General features: G+C 41.5%; 1 protein-coding gene across 11 annotated transcripts in view; it reads left to right on the plus strand.

The window, feature by feature from the left end:
* The window catches only part of EPS8 (EGFR pathway substrate 8, signaling adaptor), a 1,020,454-nt gene that overhangs the window by 638,398 nt on the left and 361,497 nt on the right, over window positions 1–20,559 (plus strand). For 7 of the 11 annotated variants that reach the window (XM_086920872.1, XM_086920932.1, XM_086920898.1 and 4 more), the window contains 2 exons: window positions 11,027–11,109; window positions 11,703–11,839. In XM_086920872.1, coding sequence (XP_086776998.1) covers window positions 11,027–11,109; window positions 11,703–11,839 — 220 coding nt within the window. The remainder of the gene's footprint in view (window positions 1–11,026; window positions 11,110–11,702; window positions 11,840–20,559) is intronic. The other 4 variants (XM_086920906.1, XM_086920951.1, XM_086920959.1 and 1 more) reach the window with 1 other exon arrangement.

Raw genomic sequence — 20,559 nt, forward strand, 5'->3', positions numbered from 1 at the left:
GTCCAGATCTAACTGTGGCAGCCCCAACATAGAAACTCACCATTATCACTGTTCAGAGCATAAATATTTACCAGGCATATACTATGCCCATCTAGTGTCCCCACCACCATCACGAACCTCTCCTCCGGATCCTGTTTAGTGTGCATGGCCTTGAAGGGGACTCCCGGTGCCACCCATATCAGTGCACCTCTGGCGAACCCAGAGTAAGATGTGGTTAAAAACTGCCCCCGCCATCTACGATGGACATACTTGAGACTGTCTCCCCAAAGGTGCGTCTCCTGTAGCAAGGCTATGCTTACCCCATAGCGCCGGATGTAGGTGTCCACCCTGATTTGCTTAATCATGTTATTGAGCCCCCTGACATTCCATGTTATCAGTTTATACCTTTTGTGTATCACCCGTCATGTGTTAGCAGTCAATGATATCGCAGCACCCAACTATCATACATTGCAATGTGACCCTCCAAAAAGCTGACATCTTATGTGTCTCATAAAGCAGCTACGTTTAGACCCGGCAGCAACCCCCATACACCCAGAACAAGAAACCCCAACACCCTCACACACAGGCGGTACTACTGCATTCTCCTAACCCGGTCCTGGTCAGAGGACACAGAACCAAGCCCAAAAGCTCCACCCACCCACTAGACCACCCCCCTCAACTTGTAATCAATGAGTAGAGAAACACAAAAATGTACGTTCGTTAGTCCGGAGGAATCCCTATCCCCCCCCCATTTTGATGTTCAGCTGACTGACTGGTACCGCACAGCCCCGCCCGACCATTGGTCTAGCCCGGCCGCTTCAGCACTCTACAGCCGGCCAGTTAATTCTATATTTGGCATAATAGTGTAACCTCTTTAAGAAACAGGTTTCAAGACCCCCTTCTGTCCCCCAAGTCTCCGGGCGAATGGCCCCTTTAACAAGTCACTCTGGCCTGAACCGTTCCCCCCGGGTCAAAGAATAGATACTCAGTGTCCATGACCTCACTTTTCTCGCTCTAACCACCGGCTTCACCAGTCATTTGTCTCCTGAGGTCTCAACGACCGGGCTGGGGGAAACCCCGACTCAGATTGTGTTTCTTGCACCTAAGACAATGGGGAGAACTGGTTCTGGGTCGGGATCGCCTCCAGTTCCACCCGGAGAGTGCCATCCGGACCCACCGTGATGCCTCCTCCCTCTGCAAGATCACGTCCTCTCGGGTGCTGATCTCCCTCTCCACGTCATTGGTTCTGCCGCTGCCCACTCTGACGTCTCTGCTCCTGCAAGCCCTGTGTTTGGTCGTGGCCCGTCAAACCCAGCGAGTCCATCCAATCATCCGTGTCTGATAGGTTATCAAAAAAATGTGTCCTGTCGCCGTGTTGTACTCGGAGCCTGGCCGGGAAGAGCAATTTATATTTAATATTCCGGCTTCGCATCCGTCGCTTAACCCGTAGAAAGTCATTCCGGAGATCTTGCACCATCCTCGAATAGTCTGGGAAAATATGGATGTCGTGATTGTCAAATCTGGGCGGGCCCCGTTTTGCGGATGTAATGTAAATGTAAATGTAAATGTATTGGCATTTATATAGCGCACTACTTACCCGTAGGGTCCCAAGGCGCTTCGACCGCTGCAAAACCCTTCCTGGCTTCCCTGAGAGATGGTCCCTTAATGGGTATCTCCAGGGTGAGACCAGGCATCCCCGGCGGTCTGGTGGGGCCGTTAGTGAAGATGAGGCAAGCTAATGCCCAGAGTTGCCGAGTGTGATCGCTGATCAGAGTGGGCACCGAGGCGAGAGAATTATCGAGTCCGCTGACCCTGGTCCAGAAACCTGCCGCGCCGGGAATCGAACCCTGGTCCCGGGCCGTCCTCTGCTCTCGGGTCTGCCGCCTCTAACCAGTGAGCCACACTACAGGATTGTGTCCTGGTTCCTAAAATTGAAAAGCCGGGCTATTATGGCCCTAGGCGGGTATCCCGTACTTCAGTGGCGGCCCTAGAGTCCTGTGTGGACGGTGTCTAAAAAATTTGTACCTGAATGGTAACGCCCTCAGAAATTCTGAAGGTGGTGGGTAAAGGAAAACACGCAATTGTGACCTGAAATATATATGTGGTACACGTGTTTCAACATCACAGTAATTTAGTTGTTGACATTGTCATAAACGTAAGTGAGACTCTTACATACCAGCAGAAAAATGCTGCCCGCGGCTTGTAATGTGTGTTTACCGGTAATTCAAGGTATTTTCCTGAAACAAAACAGGAAGCGCGTTTAAACGTTAGCGTGTGAAGGAACGCCCTTCCTGTTTTGTTTCAGGAAAGGTCACAATTGCGTGTTTTCCTTCACCGACCACCTTCAGAATTTCTGTGGGCGTTACCATTCAGGTACGATTTTTTTAGACACCGTCTACTTGTAATAAGACTGAACACGCTTCATGATTGGGTCTATCACAATGATTTTTTATGCTTTTGATTGCTTTTACACACGGAGATAGAGATACTGTGTTTATACATTCATATGATGGGATATAAGGTTTCAAAAAAGAGCCCTTCAAATTGAATTGTACTGAGAACATTTTCAAACAAAATTCTTCATAGTTGTGTTTTTTCCTCAACAGAATGATATGCCCCTGAAGAAGGGCACTTGGCCCGAAATGCATTGGGCGTTTTGAGTTTGTTACATGAAAAATGATGATCTTATTGATGAATTTATGATTTATTAAGGATGAAATTACTGGAATAAAAACATACTGAAAGGAATAATCTCTAAGGAACTTTATTATATTGAGTGCCGAATGAGGACGCTGTTCCCTACTGGAACAGCGCTACAGTGATTTGATAGATTGGGCTCCCACGACCCAGAAGGGAGATCTCATTGAGCACCATCAGACTTTGCAAAACAGATTTTAATTTCTAAACAATCACGAGTGCGAGGATTCTGATACATTCAAGTTCTACGATTAATCTCAATGCATTTTTTACACACAAAGCAATTCATTCTCAGTTACTTAAGGCATTATTCTCTCAACTAAGCACTATAAATGATATCAGCATAATTCTATATATTGCAACACTCTCGATTAGTCCTACAGTTCTAAAACCAAACAGTAGGGTCCTTTAAAGATGCGGGTGCTTACTACAAGATGTTATGATGCACCCCTACTATTTTTCAAACAACATGGCGCTCTATCAGTCCCCCCTCCTTTGATAACCTGTGTCACACACTACACCATCTTTAGGGAAAGAACCGACTTAAACAGAACTAGTTGCCATTTTACTTCTCCTGAACAACTCCATGTTTTTCAGATTCTGATATTGACTGTTCTGCAGTCTCTCCATTTGTCTCTCTTGTGTTCTCAAAGATCTTTCCAATTTGCTAGACTTGTATCACTTATAAGCTCTTATCAAACCCCACAATCCAATCACACATACCACAACTATGATAAGAGGCTCAACATATAACCAAGAAATCCTTTTCCAATGCTCGGAAGCCAACTCCCCACTTTGCCAAATCCTTTTCCGACCTTTTCCCACACAGTTTCCTCAGTCAAATCCTCAATCTCATAGTGAGTAGCAGTGATGTTACTTCTATATTTCTCCAGATCCTTGCTGTTGTGTGGGATATAAGCACAGCACTCTTGGACCTTCAAAAGTTTACAGACTCCTCGATCTTTTGCTAGGAGGATGTCTAAAGCAAGACGATTTTGTAAAACCATCGTCCTTATCGACATCTCTCCTTCCACCAACACCAATGACTTAGCTGTATTCATTGACAACTCATCCACGACAGTCGCCAACCTTCTAATCTTCACATCATTCAAGATCACTCCCAAGGTTGGTATCATTGCTCCAAAAATATCTCCAACTACAGCTGCTGCAACTTGTTTCACTCTTGCATGTTGTCCTCCTACTATGAGCTCAAAATCTTCTGTATGGTAAATCTTAGGAAAGATTATAACTAAATAACACGCACCATACCATTTTTCAGGCAATCTCACATAGGCATTCTTTCCGCACACAAAATACACAGTTGGATTTACTTGCACTATACCTTGCAAAAAGTCCTTCGAATAATACTCCATCGTAAAGGTATGCTCACATGTGGTCTGCCCTACATACACATGCTAATTGAATGTCTGTGGACGGCTTATGCACAACTTCCACTTTTGCACCTCACCTATCGGACCATAACTCCCTTTCGTCTTGTGCAACTTCTCTTCATCTGTCCAATCTATTTTACCCTGTCCTGAATCACGCAACAGCTTTTGTTTCCTGTATCTATCTTCCACTGATCTATACATTTCTTCTCTGTATCTGACAACATGCACGTCAAATTATGGCGATGAGCATAAGCTGTGTCCAACTCTTGAGTCGGAATGAAATACGGCCTAAGTATATCTTCAGATTTATAATAATCTTACTTAGTCAAATGCTTGTAAGCTGGCACTCCAGGAAGAACAGCATCATAATTCGAAAAGAAATACTCAAAATGATTTTGTCCATAAAAAATGCTAAGTAGCAAACTGCAGGAAATGCCATATGTCAAGGGAAGATGATGGTATCTGATACCCTCATCCACTGAAGCTGGTACCTGCATACACACATAACAATCTTTCGCATCCATCGCATCAATATACTCGTACAACAACTTTGCATATGCATTAAGCTTGAAATTACCTCTAGACAAATCTGCATGTAACCTACGACTCTCTTCTACTAGCAAAGCTCTTTTGTTTCCTACCTTAACCTCTTCTTTGCTACGAGTAGTAGGTGTAGGGGTTCCCTCTACCTCCACTGCCTGCTCATGTGGTGCTAAATATGAGACTACAACTACCAAAATTATGAAGAGTATCACTTCTCCTACAAGTGTGCCTACTATGTACCTAGCTCTACGGTTTGGGTTTCCAGCCTCCATGGTTTCAGACCTTTTTTCAGCTTCTTGGTTCAACGAGAAATGCTCAAGTCTTTCTTTTCTTCATATACCTGTGAATCAACTCGAACCACACCTTAGAAAGCTGGAAGTCCCCTTTTTGTTTCAGTTCCTTATTTACAGCTAGCAAAAGACAACCGTAACCCTTCTCCGTTCTCTGTGGAAAGTCCCTAAATTTCTACTTCTTCTACTTGGACCTAGGTTATCAAAATCAATGTATTTGCAAAAAAGTCTTTTTAGTCCATAATAAGATTTGTTCCAACTGCTTCTAACACATATTCCAAAGTTCAAGACGAAGAACAATCAATTAATGAGATGGTATATCTGGACCAAATGTAGGAAAGATCAGTCTACTCAGGATCAGATGGCGAATTCCGCTCAATAGCGGGGGATTCAGAACGGTGATGGTCAGTACTCCTTCGATCTCAAGCCCTGGCACCAACAGCAGCACACCCAGCCTGCTCCTACTCCCTCTCCCTCTGCAAAAAGCCTAGGAGTGATCATCGACAAGGACCTCCCCCTAAAAACGCAAATAGGCACTGTCGTGTTCTCCTGCTTCTTCCAGCTCCGCAAGATCAGGAAGATCAGTCGAATGCTTACCCTATCGGCTTTGATCCAGGTGGTAATAGCCCTGGAATTATCTCACCTGGACTATGCCAATTCCATCTACTTAGGCCTCCCACTTTTTGCCTCATCAAGCATATCCAACTGGTCCAGAATCAGGCGGCCAGATTGATCCATTGGCAACCGCATTGGCAATCAGCCAGGCCCCTGTTGAAAAATCTCCACTGGCTCCCCATTTCCCAACGAATTGCCTTCAAGACGGCCTGCATCATCTTCAAATCCTTCACGGTCACAGTCCCCAATTTATCAACAATCTCCTACCCAGGTACATCCCCTCCTGTAACCTCCGCTCCGCAAACCTCCATCTCCAGACCACCCCCTCCTTCAAGCTTCATCGCCAGGAAGGACACAGGTTTGCGACTCTGGCACCCAGACTTTGGAACACCCTCCCCTTGGAGATTCGGCCCTGCAACGTCCTCCTAAATTTCAGAAGCCTTCTCAAAACGTGGCTATTTACACAGACTCACGTATGGTCCTTTTGCTGGCCCCGGCACGTTAGACTCAGCGCCATGAAACCTTTTGGTGTACGTGCGCTCTACAAGATACTATTAATATACACTAACTCTAAAGTGGCATCCCTATTTAACCTACCTCCCAGGCAAGAGAAAAAGGTGTCAGCTGTGAAGGCTCCCTAAGAAGCACATTTATCTTTCCATGTAAGCAGCCTACACTACCGATCTCATTCTAAGATGCTCCTTAGTTTCTCCTGCCTAGTTCAAACTAAGACCCATGTCTAACTGCAGATCCAATTGGACTGCTTTAGACTGGACCCTAACCCTAGCTTCACTAATTCCGAACTAACTCTCCACCCTCGGGGCACTTTCCCTAATAGAAAATCCCCAAAACAATGGATACGCCCATGACACTCCTCCTTCAGAAGGTACTGCCTCTCGTACTATTCCAGTGTTGAACCTTCTTCCTCCAAAAACCGTTGCTGTGTCCTTGGATCCCAGGCACCTTCTCCCCCAAATGTTGCAAGTGCACCTGCCAGCGCATTCCCTTCGTCTTCACTCCTACCAGTCTAATTTAGAAACCGTGGCTCATTCTACCTAACGAGCTACGTGGCCTTGCACCTGCAAAAGAAATGCATGAGAACAAATCCCTCTGCACGCTCTAAGTTACAAGTCAATATTCGACTGCAAACATAAGCATCTTACCCAAGGCATATTTCCAACTCAACATTTCTAGTCATGCTAAGAAAACCACAGTTAGGCCTCTGCTAGCGTTTCTATGTCTCAGGCCTTTACTCTTTAAATGCATTTCTAATACCCCAACATAAGCGTTTCATTAATAAATCCTAACATTACATCTTGTGTTCGCAAACATCATTCTCATGTTACAGTATTGCGATTCTCATTAAGAAGCCTACACGTGCAACTTTAATATGGCACGTTTAATCTCAATGCACATTTTACACACAAAGCAATTAATTCTAAGTTACTTAAGGCATTATTCTCTCAACTAAGCACTACATAGTTCAATAAATGATATGCGCATAATCCTATATATTGCAACACTTACGATTAGTCCTACATGTCTAAAACCAAACATTAGTAGGGTCCTCTAAATATGCGGGTGCTGACTACAAGCGGGTATGATGCACCCCTACAATTTTTCAAACAACACGGCGCTCTATCACCATCATAGGCAAGAGTTTCGGTGCTGGTGATCCGCCTGAACAAACTGTGGGTATAGACGATATGCACTAAAGCTGTCCTTGCTTGCAACTAAATTGGGCCTAAGTGGGCATTTATGAAAAGCCTACGATAAAGGCTAAATGGTTCATTGTTATGAAGAGTTATGATAAAGGTAGTAGGCCTGACATATTGGTTATGAAAAAGCATATGTTAAAGTCAATTGGCATTTAACGGTGGATTATTACTTTGAATTAAAGCCTACAGTTTTGGTTACATTGGATTTTACAGATTACTTTAGTGGGCAAGGATTTTGGTGTTGGCTACACTCTCTGACAAACCATTAATATAGATGATTTGCACTTGTCAAGCCGAGTTAGAAGTGATAGTAGTTTGTATTGCCATCTGTAATGTTGCATACATCTGTAATTTTATGACTGTATGGCTGAAGGTTGGCTTTTCGAAAAGTCTGTGCACAGTACAGTAGTACTGCATTGGTTTTGTTGACAAGCCAATGGTAACCGCTATAGATCTGAATGGTGTGCAGAGAAATGTTGTGCCAGAATCCATAGATATGGTATGTTTATTATGAAAAACTATTACAAAGGCAGTAGGCTTGGCTTATTTATTGTGAAAAGCTTATGGTAAAATCAGTAATCTTCTAACAGTAGTTTATCACATTATGTTGCAGGACATAAAAAGGTATGTGGTTGCGTGCACTCACCTATTTCTACAGTAGTAAAGGTGTTTGGTGGAGGTTGCCCACCCTGCAAACCCTGGGAGCTGAAGTTTACTGTGATGATTCTTAATATGCCTTATTAAAAGGGGTTGTATATTGTTTTGCCAACTGTAATTTTGTACGTATTTGTGGTTTTATAAATGTATGCCTGATAGTTGGCAGTATATGTGCACTTCTGTAGACCTAGGTTGTATTTCGTGTCAAACCATTGGTAAACGCTTGAGACCTTATCGAATTACTGAGAAAAGTATGTAAGATTCCTTAGGTGTGATCTGTTTATAATGGAAAGTTATGACAAAGCTAGTAGGCCTTACCTATTGTGAAAACCATTTGCTACAAACAGTAGGATTGTAAGGTTGGGTTGTTATTACACTGTGATAAAGCCTGTAGACAGGTATTTTGTTACATGAAATCTCCCATTACTTAGTGGGCAAGGAGATTTGGTGTTGGTGACCTACTCGAACAAACCACTGATACAGATGATTTGAACATATCGGTTCTAAAGGTGGCTGCCATGCTTGAACTTTAAAACAATGACAGACTATTTGTAATTCCTCTGTGAGAAAGACACCAGTTGCTACATTTTGTTTTGGTATTTTAAGCACTTGCGCTCCATGTTCGATGGCAGCATGTTTTCTTTTTTGCATTTCAATTATTTTCATTTATTGTGCATATGTTGGGCTTTCGTGTGGTTTATTGTTTTTTTTTACAAAGGATGAAAGCGAGAGTCGGTAAATGGATGAAGAACTGCAAAGATTAGTGCCTTAGCTCATCAGAGACACAAAATGCACTTCCATTCATAAGCCAGACCTTTGGCATTGGCAGTGCTCGTTTGTCATGTCTCTTTCATCAGACCAACATGAAATGCTAGATACAGTAAGGTTCGCACTGGCACCTCTGGCTTATGCACAAAATCTGGGTTCAAAGAGGGAAGGAAACCGTATTTATAAAACGTAATGATATCATGCTCCAAAGGTACCAGGTCTTTCTTCTAAAGAAAGTTAAACTGTTTCTTCCAGAAAGGGACTTCAGAACTGCTGCTTGTAGTCTTATCTGAATGGTGGTAATGCAGTACATCATGTACTTCCAGACTCCATACTGAGACCCCTTATTGTAATCTTACACACCATAGCACATCCCGTCTGGGGCCTGAATACATTTCCGGCCTGCACTATCTTCATAACCCTCAGCATTTCTTTGCAAGGCCATCATAGCCAGCACCCACCACTTATCTAGCTGACAAGCTTACCATGGTCTCGACAAAGTTGCAGGCATGAAACCATCTCCATTTCCCTAAAGAAACCAACTCTAGAGCCTGGAAATATGAAAGATCTCAAACTTGCATTATTATTCTAGAGTCAAGGAAATTGTGTTACAATAGCCTCATTGTTTGCTAGAATCAAAATATATTCTTTGTCATGTTTCTGTAACTTTTGGATCTACCATAATCACCAAATCTGTTAGTACCATGTCTTAATGAACAAGGTTGTGAAATCAACCTTGCAGCAGAGTGCACTGGAGATATGGCAAACATTGGTCGCTTTTGAAGTTACGATGGTTCACACACTTCATTATTAAATCCAGCACCCAGAGATCAGATTTTATTTTCCATCCCAGAACTCTAACGTAAGGCACTTCTTTTTTAACATTTGTCTCCTCCATAAGGCTCTTTCAGTCAGGACATACCAATTTACATTCTGCAATGTTGTGGACTATACGCTCATGTTTGGAAGATATCCATTTGGTTTTGCAAACTCCAAGATATCTAAAGCATTGTGGTAGCTAGCAACTTTTGGCTGCGGATCAACAAATTGAAATGGATCCCCAATAAGACTGAAATCTTTAACTACCATAGACCTCCAGTACATATGGTCTCATAATGCGTCACTGTCCTACATCTATCACAAATTTGGCTATTATTTTAGATATTCATTTCTATTTTAGCCTGTAGCTGTCCACTGTTTCCAAAACCAAGATTTCCCAATTTGAATCACTTTGGCACTGGTTAGCAGTGGGTAATGTACTCCAAGTCCTAAGGCCAACAAAAGCAAGATCATCAAAATGTCTGCGGGATCACCACCCTAAGGCTCACAGGTCTAAAAAAAGTTAATCTCAAACCTTCACTAACCTCCTGAGATGTTTAGCTAATCATGTCAAGTTCAGAAATCGAGCCAACTGAAGCTCTTTACTATATAGCAGTAAAAGGGGAAATTAGTAAAAATAAATTAGCCTACATGTGGAGACAAGATAAGAGCAGGAGGAAAAAAAGGGAAGTGTGAACAAAAAAGTACATGGGTTAGTACATTACAGTACATGTTGTAGTAAAATATCTCAGTGGGAAAATGATCATGCTAATTAGCTTCATCTTTCTGACAAGATCCCACATAGGAAGACTGGAGGAAAGGCAGATCCCTGGCTCTATTCATCATAGGGGTGGGGTTTCTTCGAAGCTTGGGTGGATGAAACCAGACTGGGAAGGACAGAGCTTGGCTTTGAGAGAGACCTGTCACCATTTTCCTTCAAGCCTCTCTTTGTTTTCCCAGAACACTTTCCGGAGTGGACCGTATAGACTGTCGAGGAAGTGCCAGTCCAGCGTGAAGGGGTGTTGTGGTGTCTGTGGATAGTTTAGGGACTCCTGTCTACTAGAACTCTCCACCTCAATTTTTAATCCCCTGCACATGAAAGAACATTTGAGAAGACCAGTAGCAACAGAAATAGGGATCGACATGGTGGATAACGCACTGTGTAGAATGGAAGGACTTTCTGTACTTGTACTTCTTTCACATTTGTTGGGGTCATCCTCCATAGCTGGTTGTACTAGTTCTCTGCCTCGGTTTCCAGGCCAGTAAAGGGTTTACTTGCCAGGGACCGTGAAAGAAGGATGTCCTACTGGATATCTGTGATCAGTTACACAGTTTGCTTTAACAAATTCATACATTTTTGTTTGGTAATTCATGAAATCCAGTTTGGGTACAGTGATATATTTCTTTATATATTTTTGCTTATGCATGCAATATAAATTAGAATATTAGAAAAGATGTTGAAATGTATTATAGTAACATATGTATTCATTTTAATGTGGCTGCACTACTTGCTAGTAAATTCTCGTTTGTCTCTCTTCTGTTTATGCAGGCAAACTTTATACAGCAAGACATAGAAAGTGCAATTTGTGACTTAAAAAGTGGAAAACAGAAAAAAAGACCTGATGCACTCAGGCAAGTATATCATATTCCAAATTAATGATTTCACAATTGGAAAATAGTTTTTCCGTTTTGTATTGTGTCCGAATTATCACAGAAATATATGTTGGAGCTGGCACCTTACAACCATCTCTGTTGTTGCTGAGAGATATGCCCTTTGAAGCTTCTCTTTTAAGGCAATAGCATGTAACACAATGTTGTATTTTAAGTTTTACACACTTCATCGAACAGTGTGAGAGAAAATACTTGAGCTGCAATATCTAGTGTTCCAAAGAGATCCAGAAAAGTTACTTGTTAATAGAACTTAAATCCACAATGCCTTTTAATTTTATTCCTTGCCTTAATATGTGAAATATTTCTCATTTTTTGTGTCGTTGGGGTGATTGGTGGGGACGGAGGGGAAGGTTGAAGCTTTTATTGTATACACACCGCTTCCTCACCCTCGCATGCAATAGTATTTTGTTCCAAAAATAGATTGTACACACTACATATTTTTTGATGAAGTGTGTATGCCTGCTACAGTTGCAGCTGTACCCATGATAACAGGATGAGACTTGTAAACCTGTTGTAAATATGAATTTTTAAATCTGATCTATTGCTTGTTGTAGGATGATTGTGAAAACTGATCATGCCATCCCTCCTCACCCGAAGGCCCCTGCTCCTGTTCCTCCAGGTACTAATACTCAAGTAGATGTTAGAAGTCGTGTAGCAGCCTGGTCAGCTTGGGCGAGTGACCACGGAGACTGTAAGTGTTTGTATATTCATTTCATTAGGTTAGGTTAAGAATGCTGAATATATTGTGCTTAGGAAATGTGACCTATGTTCCTAGAAACTGAATTTGCTTCCCAATTTATTTTGTGTGCTGTAACTAGTGTTTGTCAAGATACGCTGTAGGAATTAAATGTAAAGATGCCAGTTAAAATTCTAATGCAATTCAGAAATAGATACCAGTATGTAGGTGCAATTTTATGGACAGCTACTGTATTTCTGTAAGTTTAGTTGCCGTTTTCAGAAATTTTAAGCAAATTACAAATGTTGATTTCAGGGCAAATGGCGAGAGAAGACAGGCCAGGCTCTAAAATATTTGTTTGTTCTATTAGGATTTTGACACGTAAATCTAATGGTATTATTATATACCAGATGGAGGCGGTTAATGACTAACTCAAAAAAGCCAAAACCGCTTGCATTTAACAAAACGTTTTCCCTGTGTTCCTACAGCTCTATTCCGGCCCTAATACTGAATTAACTAGTTCTTGTCAAATTAAATAGTGTCCAGAATGATATTCTGCATACGTCCACTCTAGAATTAGTGTGGATTGATGTCACATTTACATTTAGGCTATTCACAATAGACAGTTGCATTGACAAGGCTAGGATGCTTTGAGTAGCTACCGATTCAGTAACCAGATACAGAGGATACCATCGGACTAGTATTGAACTCCCAAACTTTTGTTTTTCTTCACTTTAGTTACTTTAGTTCTTGACCTTCCCTGATGTGAAATGCAATCCAGGGGAAATCTCCCGGACGATTACTCCAAAGCTTCCATCTAATCCTCTTGGACTGGTTCACTTAGGTTCCCAAGCGCCAAGATGCTCCCTCCGGAGCAAACGTCGCGCTCTAGAAATACCCCACAAATATCAAAATATCAAAAATACAAAATTGTGAAGATCAGTGAGAACCTAGTGATCTTGGTCTGAACTGACGACAGCAGTTAATGACCACACCCTGAATAGAACACGGATGTTCAGTGAAGCTGCTTTTTCAATACTGAATGTAGGGCCTTGTCCTACATTGGAGCATTAATGAGGGTACAGATCATGATCCCCTGGAGAGGAGATTGGTTAATGGAACACCTTGTATCTGTACCTTGATTTCGAGTGGTCATGCTGGTTACTATTGTAATGATAACAGTAGTCTGTAATCCAGTGCTGTTGCAGATGTACAGTACCTCCTTTCCTTATCTGTGCATTTCTCTTTAAGTTCAAGAAAGGGTTTATTAAAAAGAATAATACGATCATGAAAACAATACTTCGTATATGCAGTTATTTGTTAATACATAAATACATTAAGGTATAATAAAGGATAATATTAATATATAATATCCACTAAAATGGTAAAAGGATACTATATAAGATTATATGAGTACAATCAAAGGTTCACAGAAATCTTACATACCAATATATTGCAAAAATACACAATTTTTAATATATATGTATATTATAGAGAATGATAAATCAAGCCTAATTATAGACAAACAATAGGAGGTCAAGGAGGCTTAATAATTTCTTTTTGTGAGGCATCGGGTAAAGAAGTTTTCTTCACAGCATTGTCTAGAAATTGTGTGAGGGAGCACCAAAGGTGAGAACGTTTAGTAGCAAAAGAGATAGGATGGACGAGTGCTGTATTGAGGCGATGATTGTTACATACAGCATACCACCAAGCTAAATAGGACAATTTAGAAGAATTCTTTGAGTTTTTTTATATTTGCTGAAAAGTTACAGCTATTAACAAATCAATAAGTGGTAGCTGGGATTGACTCATTTCCAGTCCGATGTTAAACTACCAAGAAAAATATTTGTGGGGGAGAGGGGAATTGTGGTGTGAAATAGTGTTGATTCGGTGCCAGACCTGTTTCCAAAATATAAGAACATGTGAACAGCATATGATGGAGATCAGCATAAACCTGGGAACATGTCCAGCAAGTGTGGAGATTTGTGTTGTGTATTTTATGTAAGTATTTGAGGGTAAGACACAATCTTTTGTAAATAAAGAAGAGGGTTTGTGTTGTGCTGGCCGCTCTGGATGATTTCCTAAGTTTCGTCCAAATTCTGTTCCAAAAAGAGATAGGCCAATTCATTCCCAGATCGGATTCCCATAGGAGTTCCACTTTTTATCTCGGATCTCAGGAGGTATCATTAAACGGGAATAAATGGTGTACGCTTTTTGGTTTATGCGCAAAAGGTTATGCCATGGGAAAAGGGAGTGGGAGGATGAGGAAGGTGAAGATTTGTGTTTAGTATAAGTATCAAGTATTGCGTTCTGCAAGGTCAAAAATATAGATTTAAAGGAAGAAAGCAAATGATACAGAGTTTGTAATTGTGTAAATTGAATGGGTGTGCCCTGATCTAAAAATGTATGCACCCAGAGTAGACCTTAGTTCCTCCAAACCTTCCAATATATGGGTTTCCTATTAAGAAAGATTTGTTTATTGTGCCAAATTATATAATATATAATGATTATAGGGGTAGAGAGCTTTTGTGGTTTGCTAGTAAAGGAGAGATACTCCTGAAATGAGAAGGGTGCAAAAAATGAGGTCTCAAGATCCACCCAGAGAGGTTTATCCTCAGACTGAATAGTGATCCAATTGGATAATTGTCGTAGCTGAATGGCTTTGTGATAATTGGAGAAATTAGGGAAATTTACCCCGCCTTCAAATTTTGGTCTTGTCAATTTCTGTAGCGCCATTCTTGATTTTTTAGTGTTCATAGAAAAGCAGTCAAAATAGAATTCATCTTTGAAAGAATTTAGATGGAATGGAAAGTGGAATGTTGGAACAGGTATACAAAACTATCGGAGTCAACATCATTTTAATTGTGTCCAGACGACCCCACCAGGAAAGATGAAGGGGATGCCATCTTGCGACCAATGTTTTAAGTGTGGCAGAACATTTGTCTATGTTTAAAGAGATAGATGTCTCTATAGAGGGAGAGAACCAAATGCCCAGATATTTTATATGTTTAGGGTTCCAAGTAAAGTTGGAGATCTTAAATTCATCCTTAAAGGTGTTTTTGGTTAAGGATAGTATCTCACATTTTCCTCTGTTCAGTTTATAGCCAGATACCAATCCATAGGCCTCAACCTCTCCCATGAAAGCTGTAAGTGAAGATTGAGGTTGGGAAAGAAAAAACAAAATGTCGTCAGCGTATGCTGCCAACTTAATTTGTTGGGCGTCCGAGACAAAGCCTGTGATTGAGTTATTCTGGCGTATTCTTGAATGAAAGGGTTCTAAGGCCAAATTGAAAAGAAAAGGGGACAAGCGCTATCCTTGACGTGCTCCTCGTTTAAGATAAAAGTAGGGGGAGATGAGGCCATTAGTAGATATGGCAGCCTTGGGCTTGGAGTAAAGTAGGGATATTAAGGAAATTATTTTTGGTCCAAACACAAACCACTTGAGAGCGTGAATGATAAAAGCCCACTAAACCCTATGAAAGGCCTTTTCTGCGTCTTAAGCAATTGCCGCCAAGGAGTCCGGATAATGTGATGATTTAGATAAAATATCAAAGAATAAGCGTGTTTTGTCAGTGATGTTGCAGCATTTGACAAAACCTCATTGTTCTTTTCCAAGCAGCATGGGAAGACGTGGTTCTAATCTTAGGGCTAGAGCTTTCGTTTTTTTTTTTATAATCTACGTTAAGGATATAGGTCTATAATTCTTGCAGTAACGAGAATCCTAATCAGTTTTTGGTATTAGACAGATCAAGGCTTCGGAGAAAGGGCCAGTGGAATTTTGAGAAGCAATAAAGGAAGAAAGAAGAGTATGCAAGTGTGGGAGTAGTAGATCAACAAAATGTAAATAAAATTCCACTTTGAAGCCATCAGGGTCTTCTGTAAGAGTTTTTAAAGCATTTAACAATTCGGTTTGTTGTTTGTGCATTTCTAACTTGACTCATTTGTCGAGGATGCACCCCTTCCTGTGTTTGAAAACACCTGACTCTAGTTGTTGAGTGTTCTAGGTGGATATATTTAGAACGCTATAAAATAGATCGTGTTGGGAACAATGCCTATGAAAACAAGAGGTATGCTGTTCTATAGAGGAAGAGGAGGTAAGGGCCTGACCATGGGGGCACCTGCGGGGAGAGCTTCTGTAAGGAGCAAGGGCCTTCACACAGCCCGAGTGATGTCATGCTTCATCATCGGGCAGCTCCTCGTTTGACCGGCGGCTACAGTGCCCAATAGGCCCCACAGGGAGGCTCTTTGCCAGAGATATTTTACCGGTGATCTTGGCCGATGATGAAGCAGGGGTGTGCGGTATGTGAGGTGTATATACAAAGGTGAGTAGAGTGTGGCGCCCACGCTCCCCAAGGCTCAGGACTACATTCTTGCTAGCACACATTCTAGCATACTTCAGATGACATCCCTCAACCTGGTACCTTTCCGGACCAGGCAGACTTATCCATCGGTCCACAGCGATTCCTTCTCTGCTCTGGATTGCTTGAAGGGTGGGTCGGTCGCTACTCATGCATCTGACGCATGCAAGAACCTGCCCCGTTTCTATTACCTTTTCTGTTTTAGTTACCTGCCTCACAGCTATTTCACTGCACCCTCTCCTTTGATCCTTTAGAAGTCAGACGTGACGCCATTGAGTACCACAGCATACTGGAGTCTTTGGCTTCATTTCTCCACTTCTTTCGGGTACGTTCTCCTTCTACCTCTCAGAAGCTGTACCATTTGTACCAGTGATTCTAACCACACCAGTTATTTTCCCTCATCACGGGGGCCATTATCCCTTTTGCTAATTCTGCCCTGGCCACTACTCACTGATGCACCCTTGGTAATTAGTTCATGCCGCTTTCGGGAACCGCTGACAACCCGGGGGGAGGTGGGGTGCCACTTAGATTGGGGTTTCCACATCTGTGGGGTAACTGTTGTCAGCCTACCGCTGTACTACACACTCTCTTTGAGGCATAGTAGACGAGGATGAAAATCGAGTTTCTTGTTCTTCCAAGACACAACATGGGAGTTTATTTACCCATTTTGCTGTGCACTAATTGACCTGCACACAGCTAGACTAAGGTGATGGTGTCAGCTCATCACTTTTTACCACCAATATAGAACAATGTTGGTTTTTATGCTTTCTTTGGGATTTATCTTGATCATATCATTTGATCCTCTTCCCTTTTTTTTCCTTTTTTTACCCCATTCTAATTTAGGTCCTTACCCTGAGGGGCACTGTTACAGTTAGTGTAATTTGGTGAGGGTATGGTTACTTATTTCTACATACAGATATGATCTGCCCCTCAGTGATTAAATAGTAGGGGTAGAAGAAATGCCACAACATTAAAGACACTAAAGGGCATGAAACATGTTCACCCACATCCTTACTTAATATATGCTTGATAAGATTATTAGATCCTCCTCTTAAATCATGACATAGAACCTGCAAATTAAAGTTGGTTTAGCAGGTTCTCATAGTTATTTTTAATACGACAGTGATCTCTGAATTCTAAAAACTCCTGCATGAACTTCCGGGTCAGAGAAATAAACAAACAACTGAGAATAATATATTATATTCCCCCTGACTAAGTTCTGGGTTTTAGTAACAAATTCTCAATGTAGGTGGATACGGATAATTTAGATAGTGACTCGTATGTAATTGAAGCTAAAAATAACAAATAGATAAATATCTACTTCCGGGTCAACTATGACAGAGCCAGCATAAATACGACAACCACGCCACGGAGGAGCAGGGAGGCCGAATTTATCGAAACAGGTATGTGACCGCTGGACTAAATCGAGTTTCCGCGAAGCTGTAGATAGAACATATTAAAGAATGCTAATAGTCGCTACTATTGAAAGCGGGGAGAGGGGTCCTGATACAATGGGGACGTGGCCAGTTTCTATACCATTGTACTCAGACTAATGTCCCAAAGACAGAGGTGGCTGTAACTCTCCATACCGAGACTATAACAGCCTAGGACAGAGTTACCATTATTATGAGAAACTATCAAGGAGGAGATAGACCCCATGATAAATGAATCCCTAGAGAATGACGAGTTGTGGTTAACAGATGCCCCATATCAATTTGCATCTTTAACAATCCTTGTGAATATGTAGAGCGGACAAAATCCTTCCCAGGCAGCTTAAATAACTAGCAATAGACCTGACTCGTGAAGAATGTATTGTGCTGAACTAAAAAACAAAAATTATGTTGTTTCATGCACAGATACAATTAGGAAACATAGGCCATAATGTGCTTTGACTATACATATATACAATTATACCTATAGGCTGACGAACCAGAGGAAGTGAATTGAAACCCCTATATCGGACAAATCGACCTCTTAGCAAGCAAATAACGAGCACTCCAATTGGTAAGTGGGCATCTAAAATGGGAAATAGATAAAAAGGTAGCAGATATTCTATCATCGCTAACAGAGATCACTATACCATGTAAATTTTTTATCAGCAGTGATTCCATTGTGAAGAAGGAATCCGACAATTTCAATTGAAAAGGGCCATACAGTAAACTACGGTGGCTCCTCCGTGCCGATTTACAAGCACAGTTAATAGTATGAAGGTAATAAATATCTAAGAATAGAAAACAAAATCACAGGTACCAAAATGAACAGTGCTAACCAGTAGAAAATCTGGTTTTCTCTATCCCCAGAAAGGTATTGTTACCACCAGACGAAGTATAATCGTTTAAGACCCCAATCTACTAAGACTTCAATTTTCAAAGTCTTCGATTTGAGGTACTGGGCTATACAATTTAAGTTAAGATGAGGGCATGTTCACTCTTTGGTTTATGCCTAATTTTAATGTAGAAAAAAAGTGTGGGGGGAGGTAATAGATGCTTTCTCCAAAAAAGGTCATAAAAAAAATGTCAGCATAAGGAAAGTACATGGTAAAAGGTTTTAGGAATAGAGAAGGTCTGTGTCACTATAAAAGAATAGGTATCTAAAATACTGTTTTTTAAATTTTAGAGTACCAGTCAAATATTACCAAATGTCCTGAAGAAGGTGCAACGATTGTAAAGTCACCGAAACGCTGCGTCGACTCTTGTTTTTTAACTGTCATCTTTTAAATAATGTCTGTTATGTTTTTTCTAAAAATGATAATTGTTTTTAACTAATGTTTTTAACTTAGGGAGGTACCACAATCAATTGTATAAACTGTTTTCATTTCCTAGTTTGAAGTGTTGATTTTCCAGAAGTGTGACACATAGCGGGTTAGGTGCTCAACATCCCGTGGCCAGTACTATTTCTCCTTAAAGCATAATCCCCCACACATTTTTCTCCACGGTCAGCATTCTGACTTTACTGCCGATGATGAAGCATGACTTCCCTCGGGGTTTGTGAGGGCCTTCGCTCCTTATAGGACTCCCACTGCGGGTGCCCCCACGGTCAGGACCATACCACCTCTCCCTCTATAGGAACAGCATACCTCTTGTTTTCACAGTTTGTACCTTGGGGAACTTGTGATGGACTTTTAGCCCCAGTCCCTCCTGTTTTTTCGACTATGGCCATGATGATCTTCATTGAAACTCCCTGTTGTAACTATTGATGTTTTTATTGCTGTTGGAGCTTTCCAGGCCGGGAAGCTTGTAGTTAAATATTTTGGTATCCATAAGATTGGAGAAAACCAGTAGGGCTGCATAGTAAAGCACTCTGAAGCCCAGAAGCTGCCCATCCCGAGCTTGTAACAGTCTGGTACAAAAATAATGAGATTGACATAGCTAAGTGCTGTACTCATGAGCAATTGACTAGGAGTGCTCCAAATAGTGTATAGATTCAAAGAGCGGTTGAGTTTTATCAAACAGGCACATATACCATCTGAAAACCCATTTGAATGACGGGAAATATTCCAGATTCATCCCAGAGAAAAGGCAACATCCTGTATCTCTTCAAATTGCTATGCCAGGCTCAGAGGTTTCTTCTTCCAAATAATCTCCACTGTGAGTTTCTTGATAGCAGAATGATCCGATGAGGTTTGGACCTTGCAATCTTGGTGCAAATTTGAAACTCTGCTATACCTACTCGAATGGATCATGATTTCAATGACAGTGAATCAGATTTTGACCCACAGTAATGACAGAGAGGAGTACATTTGCAAATTATAAAGATATATTGTTAGAACCGGAAGGTCTCTGGTTGGCACAGGTATGTACTTGTGACAAGCAAAGACCCTCAGATCCACGTCGGGGCAAGGGAACTACTCCTTTGAATAACTCCTGCTCACCCTCTAGGTAGTGTGGCGCGAGCAGAGAAGGCTAATCCTCAGGGCGATAGTAAGTTAAGCATTCATGATCACACACAGTAAACCCACTGACCCACCACAAATGGACACCAGTCGTATGGTTGTATCAAAAATACGTATACTTTATATAAAAGATAGATTCAAGCAGGATTATAACAAGACCAGAATAACGTTTAGTAAATTGAGGTCACCAGATTACAGAAGGCAAACTTAGTCTTTCAGTGTTCGTTGTTTAGCAAGGTACAATGACAGGGAAATAAGAACGTTGCGGACCCTGGATCCGATATGAACTCGAGACGGAGTTCAAGTGTACCTTGCTGGTGGAAGTCTGAGGCGTTTCAGGCGTGGCTACTTGTGAGGGCGGACCCAAAACGAGGCCGACTGTTCTCCAGAGGATCTCTCCGGCTCAATCCCCCACGAGGAGCGAGGTGAAGGAGCTAGACTGTGGAGGGTTGCGCCGATCCGGGATCGGTGCAGCTCACGGGGCA

Source organism: Lissotriton vulgaris, chromosome 1_1 (assembly GCF_964263255.1).
Source record: "Lissotriton vulgaris chromosome 1_1, aLisVul1.2, whole genome shotgun sequence".
Lineage (NCBI taxonomy): Eukaryota > Metazoa > Chordata > Amphibia > Caudata > Salamandridae > Lissotriton > Lissotriton vulgaris.